This window comes from Apus apus, chromosome 5 (genome assembly GCF_020740795.1).
Source record: "Apus apus isolate bApuApu2 chromosome 5, bApuApu2.pri.cur, whole genome shotgun sequence".
NCBI lineage: Eukaryota > Metazoa > Chordata > Aves > Apodiformes > Apodidae > Apus > Apus apus.
The window spans coordinates 7,458,633-7,474,192 of NC_067286.1; the positions used below are offsets into that span (position 1 = coordinate 7,458,633).

Genomic DNA, 15,560 nt, shown 5'->3' on the forward strand with positions numbered 1-15,560 from the left:
TTACAGTCCGACTAGCAGCAAGTAATTTAAAAATAATTATCCTAAACAGAGAGGCTGAATTATTAGTATTGAAGGAAGGCTGTTTTTTTTGGAAAATACTGATTTATTGTTATGCTTCAAAACTTACCTGTTGATAATTTCAGAGTACTGACTCTTTCTGAGTTTAAAATAGTGATTTTCTGCAATTGGTAGGCTAGTCTGATTGTTCACAGGGCTGCTTTGAGTGCAGTATCCTGGATCTATAATACAGAAATATGACCACAGAGGCTATTTCTTACTTTATGTCTTGTCTATTATTCTTGTGGCCACGAAAACCACCCTCAGTATTATACATTAAGTTGTTTCTTTGTTATCTGTCTGTCATGTATTTCATTTCAAAGAGTCTTATCATCCTTACTCTGTCATGAAGATTGCTTAATCTATGACAGTGAGCTTATAAAGAGGATGAATGATTTCATGATTTCATGGGTGAATGTTCTCATGTGAAAAGGACCATACAGGATACCAGTCAGTATGGACACACTCTACAAAATTTATTCTGATTTAGGAAATTGTGTGTTTCTTAAGTGTAACAGCTTTAGAAAACCCATAGAAATGTTTCTCCTGAATTCACGGGGCTACAGTTATTGTTAGTTATTGGAGGATACCATTAATTAGTTGAGTTAGATTGGATTACCTGGTTTGCTGAGAAAGGCGGGCTGATTAGAAAGGTCAGTAATTTATACTACTACAAAAATTCTTTTGTTCAGCACAGGAATGACCTAGTTTTGCCTTTTCTTTTATATCTCTCTGAAACTCAGAGATGGAGAAAGAAGGGCAGAAGATACTCACAAGCCATTTGCCCCAGTAATGTGGTCAGTTGCTGTTAGGTTATTAACTAAGTTCTTATTCAAGGAATCAGTTATCAAGCTAAAGTACTGTCTAGTTAGAGAACATGTACACAAGCAAAATAAACTGTTCAGAGTAGATATTCCTATAAAAGGATTGACTTACAGTTTGGCTTACTTTTCATCTGATATTATTATTGGTGTGCGGATATATTAAATAGTTTTATGATGTTAAATGAACTCATTGTAGTCTGGTATTGAGATTGGTTGTAGGCTGTGGAAGCAATAACGAAAGATAAAAAAATATTTTTTATAATTATAGCAAACCAAACCATTTCATATTCTTCCACTGCCTATTTTGTAGTGAAAACCTCTTTGTTTTCTATGTCTCTTGTCAAAAATACAAAGCTTTAATATGTCAGTGCCATCTATTCAAATGGAAAGAACCATTTAGATTTTTTTTATTTTTTTCCTTTAGAGCCTCATCTTTTTCCAGTGCTGTAGCTGTTCCCCCTGGCAAGTTCCAGCAACATTCAAAATATTCAAATAAGATCATCTGATAAGGCTGCCTGATCTCTTAGGTTTTTACTTATTTATAGGAAGAAATGTTTAAATGGTATTTAGAAAAAAATAATTATACGGAGAGTACAAAATACATTTCTTACCAGTAGTTCTTCCCTCCCTCCAACCTGTTTTCATGCTACGGGTCAAGACTTAACAGCTCTCAAGAGTGTCTGGCTGAATAGCAGCAGGCTGCTAAATCTCAAATCAAGTGCTCTTGAAAGCACCTTACTTCTCTTGAGATAAAAACTTGAGGCAGGTTTTTCTGTCTGGCCTATTCATCAAGTATAGTCTACTGAATTGTTGACATTTCTAAACACTGAAGGGATTTTAAAGATCTTATTGCTCTAAAGAGACTTACTTGTAATAGGGAATAAAGAAGTGAAATGAAAAAAATACTGACACATGAAAAATACGAAACTAAATAACTGCTAGAAACAGCTGAAAGCAAATGACTATAATGTGACATACAGTTTCTGTACAAAACACATTTTGATGTAGGAATCTGCTCTAATGTTCAGCCTCCCCAACAACTTCCAGATAAACAGTAATATTTATTTTAATCTCAATCACAAAAGTCTTGCATTTAATATGATACCAGTTTCTATCATACATATTTAATATATTTGTTCCGGTTTGCACTGAGACCTACTGTCATAGACAGTCGTTTAAAAAGGAGTTCGTGTGACCTGTCTTTTAACCTTTCCCCAGCAGCTTCTTACTCTGTGCTTAAACTTTCTTTTAACACATTGGTTTGCCAAAGCAGAGTCAACATGATGACTTAATCACCAGTGCAATATTTATGGTTGTTTTTTCATAAGGAATATCAGTCACTGAGTAAAAAGTTGCCACGGTATGTTTTCATATCAAAACAGGCTGATCCAATATTACAGATATTAAAGTACACTTCAATGATTTCTAAGTCTAAGATTATTTGGTGTAATACTACAAAAGGCTTTGTTAGCTGGAGTTTTAAACTGTAGCCCTCATGAGTCATGGGGGATTAGTACTGGAAAGAAGAGATATTGAAATATTAATTAAATAATTACTCCGTCCTGGGAGTTACAGGAACGGAACACACTTCCTGTCTCAGTGACAGTTTTTAGGGTGAGAAGACAATGATAGCAGAAATGTATTTATTTTTTTTATCTTCTGGCCTGACTTTTCCCTTAGCATGGAGCATCTGACAGTGGCATTTGCCATTGCAGAGCTGAAGTTTCTAGCCTGTGAAGAGCTGCAAACATAAACTGGTCATCTGGTTAGCAGCCTTAGTTTGTAACTGTGCAAAAGTTTAGAAACCAGCAATACATCTATTTACCTAAATTATACTTGCTTTTAAAACAGAGATCAGTCGTCACAGTTTGCCACTTCCATGGTGTTTTTTCATTTCTCTAGCACTGTTTTAAAGTGATTGAATATTTTGTGTTTCTCTCTACACAACAATCCTGTGAGGCAGACTCAGAAAATACCTGTAGCAGAGCAGAACTTGTCCATGCATGAAAAGCAAAATAATTAAAAAAAAAAGCTCCAGAAAATTAGTCTGCTTCAAAAAGCTATTAAATTGTTCCTATCCCTGAAGCTTTACAAATGTGCTAATTGTTGTGTTCTGGTCATGTAATATGTTTCTGCACGAAGTGGAACCGCTTTCCTGTGCGGTCCGGGGGAGGGGCTGGCGGGTGCTGGAACGCGGGGTAATGAGTCTTCCCTTTGGGCAGGGCCTGCTTCAGGTCTGAACGCCCAGAAATGCTGCACAGATGTGCTGGGCTGCCTAGCAGTGGAAATTTTCTAATTCTAGCTGACCTAAAAAAGTAGACTTCTGAGCACAGGGCTACTCCCAGTATAAAACAACAATTTCCCCCCCCCACCAACTAGCATTTACGTTTTGCCCCCCTACACGCTCCTTCTTCATCACCAGTGACTTGCCAAACCTGTGACACTGGTCTCTTGAAACAGAGGCATTCAGGGACATGTTGTAAGGGTGGTTTGCATTGTGTAGTCAAATATAAAACAATACAGCTCACGCTGTCTCTGTGCTTTCTGGAGCAACCCTGCATGCATTGGAGATCCTGTGGGCAGACACATGGGCCCTAATCAGTAACTCCTACGCAGTCATAAGTCCTGTGTGCATTTGCCTGTGTGGTTGCATGTTGGGTGTACACACAATGTCTGCAGCTGATGTGCAGGAGGGAAGCAGCATTGTCAATGCATACAAAATCTAGAAAAACCACTGAGGCAGCACTGGGGCAGCTCACAGCCAGGCTGGTGGAGTCTCAGAGAGCAGCTCCCATTTGCTCCTGTTCCTCTTAGGAAAGCATTTAATTAAACTCCAAATTTCATAGGATCTATAAGAGATTATATACTTGAATTCAATGGAAGCTTGTAGGCAATGTGTATTTTAGCAATAGCTGGCAGAACTGTTCAATTCAGAAGCCTGTTTACATTTCTGTTGTCTCTCTTCTTTTTTTTGAGTTGGCAAATCAGACACTGAAATACACATCTAATAGAGACTTGCCAGTGCAAGTTACCTGTCTTGGAGCATAGCCTTTCTGTGAAGTGTTGAAATCTATCTGGACAATTTTATCAAGAGGCAGAATACATTTTATCAGTTTTTTGTGTTGTTGCACATCCTCAGATTAAAAGGTGTTTTTAAAATGGGTGTAGTAATGAGCTTTCTGAAATGTGACAAAATATTTAAACTGAGACAGAAGGTTGATAGATTACAGTGAACTTTAACACAGAGCTTTGGATGCAAACTCAAATATTTGGTTAGATTTCCAACTTAGCTGAAATTTTAGAGGGTGACAGTGACACTGTAATATGTCAGACCTGCTAGAACAGATGCTTCTGTCTCTCAATGCTGCTTCTCCCTCCTCCTCCCTTACGTAGCTTTTGTTTGCACACACAGTGTCTTGAACACTTCTCAAGCTTCCCAGTAGAGAGACCCAAGTTGTTGTAGAGCAACATGGGCATTGCCAGCAACACTGGAATATTTCCAGTGAGCCATCTGTGGTTTGATATGAAATCTGTACTTTGTGGCATGTTGCAATGTCATTCAAAGAGAGGAGATATATCAGAGGCACTGACTCAGTGAGAAGCTTCATACAGTTGTAGGACTGAATTCCTCTCCTTGACCTTTTACACTCCAAGTTAAGAGTTTAGTCTAAACTAGTCATCCAGATTTTCTGAATAATCAGCAGAGATAGGCAAGCACTTGCAAGGATGATTCACATCTCATCCTAAGTGTACAATATAGGTTAGACTGAATGGCTGACTTGTAGACAGCTGCAATTAGATTGAATGAATCCGTCAGGGAAGAAAATGTGACATTAACATTAGAATTCATCAGGACTATCCAGAGAGTCCTAGAATTACTCAGACTTGCATCACGGGTCCCACACTCCTCTTACATAAGCCCAGGGAGAAGAAATTCAGCAAAAAGAACAGATCTACAGGAGAAATGTTAGTCTGCTTGCTTTGGGCATAGATGATACCGTCAGACTCATGAACTACTGTTTGAATTTAGAACAGTATTTCCCTTCAGCATTTAGACCATGTTTTCCAATCTCAGCTATAACATGCCTAGATAATACATCTCCTCCATCTTTCCCTTCACTAAATCTTCTCTTCAGCCCTTTGTAACTTGGTTTGTTCCATTATGCCTGTTCTCTTTCACTCACCCTTCTTTGCAGCATTTCTTCAGTTTTAAGGAAAAAAAAAGTTTTAACAGTAATACAGTATTTATATATAATTACATTTTTCCTTCTGCATGGATATTTTATCTTTCACTTCTTCCTTTTTACCCACTTCATTTATTCAGACTGCAAACTCTTTGGGGTAGATACAGTCTTTCAATATGTACTTAATAAGAGCTGGATCAGTAAGTAGTACAATAATATGCTGTGTAAGTGTTTAGTACAGTTCTGGTTGTAAGATTACCATGTATTTCTCTGAATTTTTGATCAGGCAGGCAGTTAAACAGTCATAGTCCTTGGATAACCTGTAGCCCTCATTGATTAATCCAGCCCCCTTTACAAGCCTGGGAGCTGCTAAATTATGTGGAGGCTACTCTTACAAAACAGGCCTGTTACTTGTACACCCAGCTTTCTCAAACATCAAAGAATCTTCCTGATAATTTTATCTTTTCCTTGTGTCCGTTCACATGTAGCAAATCATCTTTGACACCAGTTGGATTTTTTCTTTGGAACGAAAGAGCTTGTTCAGACGATTGTACTTAACTTTCCTGTCACTGAAAAGTAGTGACTGATGCTACACATGCAGAACACCCACCCATCTCTACTCATGTCCTACTAGAACTTCTTCAGCCAGCTGAAATCACCTAGGGATTCATTTTACACAAACATATACAGACTTTAATTGTACTGGTACAAATATCTCTTAAAAGTTTCTCACTTTGCAACAGCCAGTGTTTAAATGAACCAAAGTTTTAAATTCAGACTCAGGAATTCAGATTTTAAGTATTTTTTCTGCCCAGAGAACAGAAACAGTACTATGTGACATATCCAAATGGATTGACACAGTTTGAATTGAATTCTCCTGGATATTATCATATCACTTCTGTAAAGCAGATAGATACACTGGAACTCTGCACTGAAGAGACACATACTAAGGTTCAGCATTCTGAAATGTAAAAAGCTTTTACAAAATATATCACAAAAGGAAGTCAGTTTATTAATTATTCTTAATTTTGCCAGGTATCTTTAAAGTCACTGTTTAAATAATCTTTTTGTAGTATTAGAAACCTTTAATAAAGCATCACTGCCCTGCAAGTGGGGTAAAAGTGAGAATGACCCAGGTTTTATTTTATGTTCTGTGAGTGACAGAACAGTTTTAGAATCATGTTCAAGTATTCTTAGTATTATTACCTATGTATAAACAAGTTATTTTCATAGTAGCAATGTGTCCTTTAGCAGACAGACAAGGATATGTAGGTAGAAGTATATTTATCAGCTATTCTTAGTGGAATCCTCTCAACACCTGATGTTAATAATAATTGATTTTGATGGCTCAGACTATGCTTCAAATTAAAAAAAAAAAAAAAGAGTAGGAAATGCATATGGTAGATGTGCTTATTTTAACATGGCTTGATATAGTTTTGATTAGTTATAAGTCAATCACAGTTCCTTGAAAAGTAGAAAATTTTAGAATGTTATTTTTAGAAGTCAAGTCTTTTGTCTTTGTAATGAGTTTAGAAAATTTGTCCATTGCTGTGATTTAAAAATGGTAATGTAACATCTGTGAATATAGCAGAACAAGAAGAAACTGAATTAATGCCATTATACTGAAAAATAGTTACCGACTGGTTTGTCTCCTGAATTTGTCAAAATACTGAGAAAATGTAACAGGAACAGGAATGTAAGAGGTTCATAGTAAATGGTTTTTTTAATAGTTTACCAAAGACTAAATGCAGTTATGGGAGGATAGTTTGGCACCCTTCTGTCCACAAGATAAATGTTGTAAATTGTGAGGGACTGTCACTATTTGTGAGTGAAATTTCAGGACTATCATGTGATTTCTGCCTGACATGGGTCTAGGCCAGTTGGAATTACTTTTCTAGTCCTTGCTGTGAGAGCTTACAATGTCTGCAGTGGTAAAGGGCTTACTGCTTTGTCACTAAGAAGTGGACTTATATTAACTCAGAAGTATTTTTAGGTTTTGTGGCATAAAGAAGATTTGTCAGTGAGTTCTTCCAAAGTTATGTCAACATCAGTGATATGTCACCTCAGCAGGCTACGTATCATGAAAGATAGTTCATTTCATCAAAATACACCCACCTAATGTCTCTCAATTGGCAAACTTGGCAAGAGAAGAGGCCAAAACTTGTAGTCACCTCCATGTCAAATATTTGAACTAACTTTTCCCTCTAGAAGAAATTTTGTTTCATACCTGCACATCTGTGTGTTTATTTTGAGCCCAAAGGTGGTAATTTGTTTTTGCTAAGACCAATTAGTTGCTGTAATTGATGGTGACTTGTTAAGAAAGCAGTGAAGTCATTGACTGGCAAGGCTAAGATGCTCATGAAACATCTAACCCTTTAAGGAGTCTGTAACCATTTGGCAGCTACCTCAGTTAGAAATGCAAGGTGACATCAGGTGAACCTGTACATGCAAGACCTCTTTTACCTCATAAACACACATACTGCAGTGTTCCTGAAGCTGTGGCTTGGGGCACCATGGAGAGTCAGTGCCACATGTTGCCATTGCATTGAAGATACACCCAATGTCCACCACTATTAAATTCTTCCCCCACTGCCCAAATAAGAAGGGTAGAGCAAGTCTAATGAAGGTAACCAGCGTCAGCCACTAGCCCTGGTGACTGCCCGACAGATCCTTGCACTGTGTCACCACTGGCCATGAACTCTGGCAGCCAAAGCCTCCCAGCTGGGACAGTTCTCCACTGCAAAGATAATGCAGCAGCTCAGTGGCTGTGGAGTAGTTTGGGGTCCCTCCACTGGCTCCCTCTTTTCTTAAGATGTAAGTTGCTTGTTTTCTCTTCCAAAGGCCTCCATGTCCTTTTCCCCAGCCAACCTGTGTGCTTATTAATTATCAAGAAATCTATTTCCAGTCAGGTAATGGTGATAATCACTTGACACTTTGATAATTTTCAAGCAAGTAACAGGGTTTTTCACTCTAAGAGGAGGTTTTATAAAGCTGCATTACTATCCTCCTGCTGATTTCCCCTTAAAGTCCACCTTTTTCATGATACCTACAAAAATGCTGAAGTCTTTTCCTAGGTACTATGATAATAAAAATAATTACTAGTAATTACAAATGAGGCATTAATAAAAAGCCATAAAGGGAAAACATAATGCATTATGGGCATGATAAGCAGAGGAGGAAACAGTTAACAGGAACTCTGTGCCACAGACTGTTCTTGTTCTCTCTTGTAGGGGCTTTATGGAATGGCAGGAGTTCTGCTTCAAAGAGAAACAAGTAGGATATAAAGCTCCCCAACTAAGAGTCTACATCTTTCATTTTCCCAGCATTCCTAAAATTCTTCTCCCCACCCCCCTCATACCCTTAAACCAAATCCCTTCAGCTTTGGTGACTTCAGTCTTCATGGAGTTGTAGCAAATGGAACTAGAAGGGATCTAGAGAGGTCATTAACCCATCTCCTTGCCTCAAGGCAGGACTGCAATTGTAGATTAATAAGCAATTTATTTTTTTTTTGTCAGAGATACAAATAAACAGAATGGTAAGGATTTTTTATTTATTTATTTTAATTTTGGGAAGTTTGGACTCAGTTGTTAAAGCTTCATGAAACTGTTAGCAGAGTCACTAGGTTAACTTTGGTGCAATTTATTATATATCAAATTAAGAACAAACTACCACCTCTTTTCCAATGAGATTCAATAATTTTGCTTCACTCATGCTACTATGTATTTGTTTGCAGCAGAGTTACATTTATAATAGCTTCCAGAATATAAAAATTATTTTGAAGTAATATGAAGACTTGTGGTTTCGATTTTTGCCAATATGTGTGACTGCTTATCGTATAGTTTCTAAACATTTTTATACTTTTTATTGCTTAAAGCATTTTACAGATGATGGGATTTTAGTAGCCCTCAATTCTATGACATTTTGCTGTGTCTTGAGTGCCTTCCTCCTCAATTAGTTCTGAGTATCCATCATCAGCTGATGCATTTTGAGGTGTAATGAATATCAGGAGAGGTTATTAGGAAAACTGCTGGTCAATCCTCTTAATACTGAAGAGAAAATAGGTCTTATGTTGGAAAGTCTTTTTTTTATAATAAATCTGCAAAATCTCCTTGATACAATAAGCCACCCTGGTGAAAGCACTTTCTAGTATTTTTGTCTTTTAGGGATTTTGTTGGTTTAAAAAAACAAATTACACCCCAACCAATTGTACCAGCCCACTGGAAGCTCCTGGAACAGCCCTGACATGGATCTTTGCATCCATGTCTTGCAAGGCAGACCAGTGTCACAAAACTATCAGTGCTGCATTTGGTCCTCAGTGCAGGGCCTGGACTGATTGCTCAGTGTCCCTTCTGGCCTCTCATTTTACATATTCTTATCTTCCACGTCTACTTTTTTTTTTTTCCCCCCATTGAGAACAAATAACCTAATTAGAAGATTTCTTCAGGCAGAGGGAGGAGCAGAGGCAAAGTATGTAATAAGTTTTGTCTGAACTGTTTTCCTTTCGTAATGCATGCCCTAAAGCTGTGTGCTTAGCTGGGTTCAGTGTAATTGCTCCTATCTCCTCAAAGCCTCCTGGACTAGCCCAAAACAGAGCAGGCAGGATGTACCAACACTCACATCATGCCCCTTCCCTACCTGTGCCTTGGACAGTAATAGCCTTCTTCCCTAGCCAGTTATTTCTTAATCAAATGAATGAAGCTTAGGGTCTGATTCTGAAGATCCCAGGTTCAAACTTTGCTGACAGTCTGCCTGGGTGAGAATAGTGTGTGATCATGTAATGAAACCCACTATAATAATGCAGATGCACAGTTAACTTAGCCCAGAGGACAAAGAATTTACTCCAGCACTCCCTGACACACTTTACCTTTCTTTGATACAGGCTTTAAGAAGTGTTCACTAGGAGGGCAATTATGGGATTCTATATTCACTTGCATATTTACTCTTAGAATCATAGAATGTATTGGGTTGGAAGGGACCTATAAAGGTCATCTAGTCCAAACCCCCTACAATAAGCAGGGACATCTCCAACTAGAACAGATTGCTCAGAGCTCCATTAAGGCTGACGTTGAATGTCTCCAGGGATGGGGCCTCCACCACCTCTCTAGGCAACCTGTTCCAGCAATCCACCACCCTCATATTAAAGACCTTTTTCCTCTTGCAAGACTATGACTATTTTGCCTTAAAATATTGTTCCCCTGCAAGCCTGCTGTAGGCTACAGGAAGTTTTATGTATATATGTATCCACATGCTGGAATCCTGTCGTGAAAATCTTCAATTATTTAAAAGACCAAATGAAAATAAGCAATTTTACATCTAGTATTTATGTCAGGGATGTTTTTTTGCTGTCCTGTGAAAATCTACCTGTTTGGCTCAGGCACACTCAGTACAGCTTATTCAGCTTGACCCTTTTCCAAGGATGTACTTGCTTTTGGGACCAAGGGGTGAGCCAGTGTCTGGGGAAGAGGAGAGGGGCAGGGGTGGGAAGAGGGGATGGAAAACAGTGCCAGCAGGAAAAGGAAGGTCAGCTCAAGAACTACAGGTGGGAAGAGGAGGAGGACAAGATGGGGGATGAGGAAGACAAGGAGCTGAGGCAAGGAAGGGTGGTCTGGCAATGAATTTGGACCCAGGCATCAGAAACCGGAGCAGGGGATGGAATGTGGGCCAAAATGGGCAAGAGAAACCCAGGGCTGGCAGGAGCAGGAATGAGGAGCTTGGAAGGAGAAAGCTGAGACTGACTGGCTAGCGCAGAGGCTGGAAAGTGCAGATAACCAGAGAAGGGACGTTTTTGTCATGAAGGCCAGCTGCAGGATGGGAGGCCTAGGCAACGAGGAGTGGGATTGCAGATGTGAGCAAAATCAGCCTGATTCTTATCTGACTGGTAAAAGAAAGAGAGATTGAAAGGGATGGAGGTCACAGCCTCAGAAATAGCAGCAAAGTCTGTCCACCAGAAAACATTTTGTCCTAAACTGGGACTTTAAATGTGATTGTTTCTCTGTGGTCAGCAAATATCTGTGAAAATGTCTGATCATTCTGTAATGCTGGTGTTCAAAAAGGATCACAGCCTATTCATGCTATCACTTACTGCCTTAGTTCAAGTGATCACAATGTCCCTATTGGTGCCAAAAATAAAGGCCCGTTGGATGTCTGTATAATGCCATGCAATGAATTTCCAGTTTGTCTGTGTTTGAAGTTTTAAAATATTTTTAATGGTGTCCAAATATTTCATAGAATTACTATTTGCAGCCCTCTTTATATTTTTAAGCTGCGCACAGAAAATGTAAGGAATTATGTTTTAAAATGCCTTTTCAGGCTTTGTTCAGAGGCAGCTTGTGTGTGTGCTATGACTCAGATCTTAATGCCAGGGTAATATACAGTTGTTTTCAGAGGACCCTAGTGTTGTTTGTTGTTCAGAATACGTCTGATCTGAGGATGAATGTGGCATATGCAGTGAAATATGCTTCCTGGAGAACCAGCAATTTATTGTAATATTTGCATATTTGGATTGTAGAGAGGGCAAGGATTGCATGAGGGATGGTCTTGTAACTAAGACAACTAAAGGATATCGTGGAAGGTATGATGTGTCTCTTGTAAGCTTCTGTGTGATCATTTTGCTTCAACCCAGCATTCTTACTTCTCTACTCTTATTTTGTGTCTCTGATTTTCCGAGTGCCTGACTTGGGGTTCTTGAAGAAGTACTAAGCACTCACAGCTGCAAATGAAGTTAGCATTTGCTTATGTGAAATGCAATACAACACTAAACATTCTGGAAAAGCAAGTCCTAAATGCCTCAGATTGTGTTTCTGAAATCAGTAGATGCCTTTTTGCCTTGTGTTTTTATGTGCCTCAATTCCCTGTCTCTAAAATGGAGGTAGCTTTGCTGCTTTCTCTCACAGGAATATTAGGAAAATAACACAGTTGGTATTTGTGAAGCGTTCAAGTGCTATGTACAGACATGGGCTATTGAAGCCATTCTGTCTTCAGAACAAGGTTTGAATAGTGTACGATAAATACAGCAGAAAAGTTCAGAGTAAATAGTGACAAGAAAACAAAATACTGAATGGCCAGTCACTAAAAGAGCAGCGTGGATCCTCTTCACTGAGTAAGATGGGGGAAGAAGAGTATGTGCATGTTTAATGAAACTCTGTATCATAGCAAATACATCTGTAAAAGCCTAATTTAGTCACATTGTCCAATATGAGGATCTTTGACTTTCACTTTTCCTACCTGAGTCTTTGCAAACTTAAAATATTCTTCTAATTCCTGTTTATAATATATATATTAGCTAACAAGCACAGCATTGACTAGGAGGCTGTGTAAATTTTTTATTTTTTTTTCTTCTTTTGACCACATTTGAAGTCCAGGCCAGTGTGGCAGGGCTTAGTTGTTCCCGATCCGTGATATTAGCTAAGCCCTGTGAAGGTGAGTTTGCTGAGTCTGGGTTCTGCTTGCTCCTCATCACCTCGCTCTGATCTGGCAGCTTTGGTGAAAGGGTCAGTAGTGGCAGGAGGAAGGCAGCAGTACTGCATCTCCCCTAGAGGAAAGCACCTCTTCCACTCACTGGTGAGGGCAGAGAGATGCCAACAGTGAGTGGGAGAAGGTTGGATTAGTTCACTTGTCTCTCCGCCTCCCACATGCCAGATTCCCTCTACCCTGCTAGCAGAGTACTGCACAGTTTCTTGGAAATAAAACGTGACTGAAAGATCTGCCAAGTGCTCTCCTGCACTTCCCTGCTTTCCCTTGTCCTTTGTTTTCCAGTGGTTACAGCCCCCTTCATACAATCCAAGTTGTAGATTTCCTAGCAAATGTTTTTGTCAGCAGACAAACAAGATAGGCCTGTACACTGGTTTATATTGTGTTGATGCAGAAATTAGGCATCATGGACCATGGTTCACAACCACAGACACACTTAACCTTCTTACGAATAAGGGCAGGACTGTAAGCAAAGGACACTGTCCCACTGCACTGATTTTAATATGGTGAAATGTCAGAGCTGCATCGTTATTAAATGGTATATATGGGGGGTGAGGTCTGATACATAAACTGTGCTTCATAAGCAAAGTGCTACAAATAAATGCAGACATTTCTCCAATTTCAACACTGAGGTATCTTACCCTGGGCTCAGACTTTCCTGCTCCACATGTGTTACTTTATGCATTTCCTTCCCCTGGCGAAGGCAGGAACCCAGCACAGCTTCTCCCTGTGCTGCCCACAACCAGCAGTGGCCAGTGGTAGGAAGCCCTGTGGAGCACCTCTCAAGTTATGCCTAATTGCACAATCTCAAAGCCAGCAATGAACTGACAGTCAGCCCACTGTAAATACAGATATTTCTTATGCTTTTTAATGGAATTCTTGTCTTATCTTCCAAAAGTTGCAAAGGTATTGAATGAAAGGCAGCTGTATTTACGTGTTGTGATAAAAGCAAAAACATGGCAAAAGCAGAGAACAAGGATAGTCCATATGGCCTCCTAATTCAGTTTTGCCCCCATTGCTGTTACCTTGTTCCCTTCAAAAGTGTGTACATTTAAAAAGACCCACATGGTTTAGCCCTTGCCTACTAAATCTTTCAGGAAATATGCTCCTTCTGTACCAGTTTCATAAATTATTGCGCTGTGTAAAAGATGTTCAACTGTCTCATCTGACCAGCTTTCAGTACCTTGCTATGTCCAAAAGCAAACTAGTAATTAACCAAGTAAAGCCTCAGGTTTACATTAATTTTCACCTTACTTTACGAAAGCTAAATGGTAATGTCATGTCCTTTATATATCTCCAGTCTAAAAGATCCTCAGAGGGAGAGTTGAAATATTTTTTGTAGTTGAAAAATAAGGTGTATTGTGCAAGGACTGTGTGCTTGTGGACAACCATGTAACAACCTGTGTCTCAGTTTCCTCATCTGTAAAATGGATATAATGTTCCTACAACTCACAAGGGGTGGCAGGGTGATTGCCTTATACAAATGAAACTACTATCAGTGGTTGTTTTTATTAACAACTGTCAATAGAAGAAGAACCATTTAACAAATAATGCTGCAACCAGGGTGAGCTCTCTCCATCTTGTCACCACCACATCATTTATTTTCAGACTGCCACAAAGTATGCATATTTAAAATAAATTTATACTTGTAATGCCACAGAATTAAAATAATTTTATGTAGGGGTTGACAGGCAGACAAATAACTGGTTTTTAAAGAAAGAATGCCCATAGATATCAAGAAATACCTTGAGCAAATTTGGATTTTGTTTAGAAAATTTTCACAAGGGAAAAATCTATTCAAATTTACAGAGTAGAATATATTGAAAACATGCAAAACTGTTTCCAGGTCAGCCTGAAAGAGTGTCTGGGAAGTGTTTTATTTGTGTGGGTAAGCATCGATCAGTCAAGGAGACGATTGCATTTTGAAATACGCCATGGAAAAGAAATTCTACTGCAATTATTCTTTTTTTTTTTTTCCCCTGTTTTTTTCTCTCTCTTCTCTCTCTCTCTCTCTCTCTCTCTCCCCTCGTCTCTCTCCCTCTCCCTCCTGAAAATCTCCTGCCACAGCGACTGCATTTGCCTCCAGACTTGTCAGACACAGTGAGCCGCACAAGCAAACAGGATCTGGCAGAATCCGCCAAACTGCTGAGCTCAGGATGTGGTGCTATGGCCATCGGCAAGAAGCACCTGGACTTCTAGTGATTTCTACTTAGCAGCTCCACTCAGATTTATGTGACACTCTAATTATGAGTGTTAATGACTTATATAAATATTTTTCTTAATGATTTGACCCAGCAGTCTTTAAAAAGGCACGTTAGCGTATGGTGCCTTCTTTTCTTTTTGGTAATTTTCTTTCCTGGTTTCTTTGTATGAATGTTGGGTTTGTTTGGAATTTGCTTTGAGTTAAAGCTTTGTTATGGGTCCTGCCATTGTTCTGCTTGACTGAAAACACACAGTATTTTGTTCCATTTTTCTACTGTTTTGGTTTTGGTTTTTTTTTACAATAAAAATAAAGGGACATATTTGCCAATGGAATTTTTTTATACTTCTATTTAATATTTTGTATGAATAGTAAGCTAAGTTGGATCGTTTATTGAAATAAAGGAATGAAACTAAGCAATTCATTGTCACGTGTTATTCAGAGGCAAACTATATAGTTGTGTATATATATATATGGTTTTAAATATATATATGGTTTTAAAAACATTACTTTTTGTAATTGAAATACCATTCATAAATTTCAGGAAATCTTTCAGTTTGTTTATCAAATATGGAATAAGAAATTTAAAATACATAATTACTTTTTATTCTAATATGACAGTAATTAAGAATTATTGGGGGTTTAATTATTATAGATAATTACTTAACCTTGTGGCTTACTACATGTATTAAAATGGACCTGAATGGAATTTACTAACCATAGAGAAAAGAACTGATTTCCTCATGTAGTTCAAAACAGTGATGCTAAACAATTGAAGTCAGCACTATGAAATTATGTCAACAGATATAATTCAAGACTGAAATT

At 38.5% G+C, this 15,560-nt stretch overlaps 1 protein-coding gene across 1 annotated transcript in view; it reads left to right on the plus strand.

Moving 5' to 3' along the window:
• The window catches only part of ELP4 (elongator acetyltransferase complex subunit 4), a 139,001-nt gene extending 123,850 nt beyond the window's left edge, over positions 1-15,151 (plus strand). The window contains exon 10 of the mRNA XM_051622093.1: positions 14,603-15,151. Coding sequence (XP_051478053.1) covers positions 14,603-14,734 — 132 coding nt within the window. The 3' untranslated portion in view covers positions 14,735-15,151. The remainder of the gene's footprint in view (positions 1-14,602) is intronic.
• The last annotated feature ends 409 nt before the right edge of the window (positions 15,152-15,560 follow it).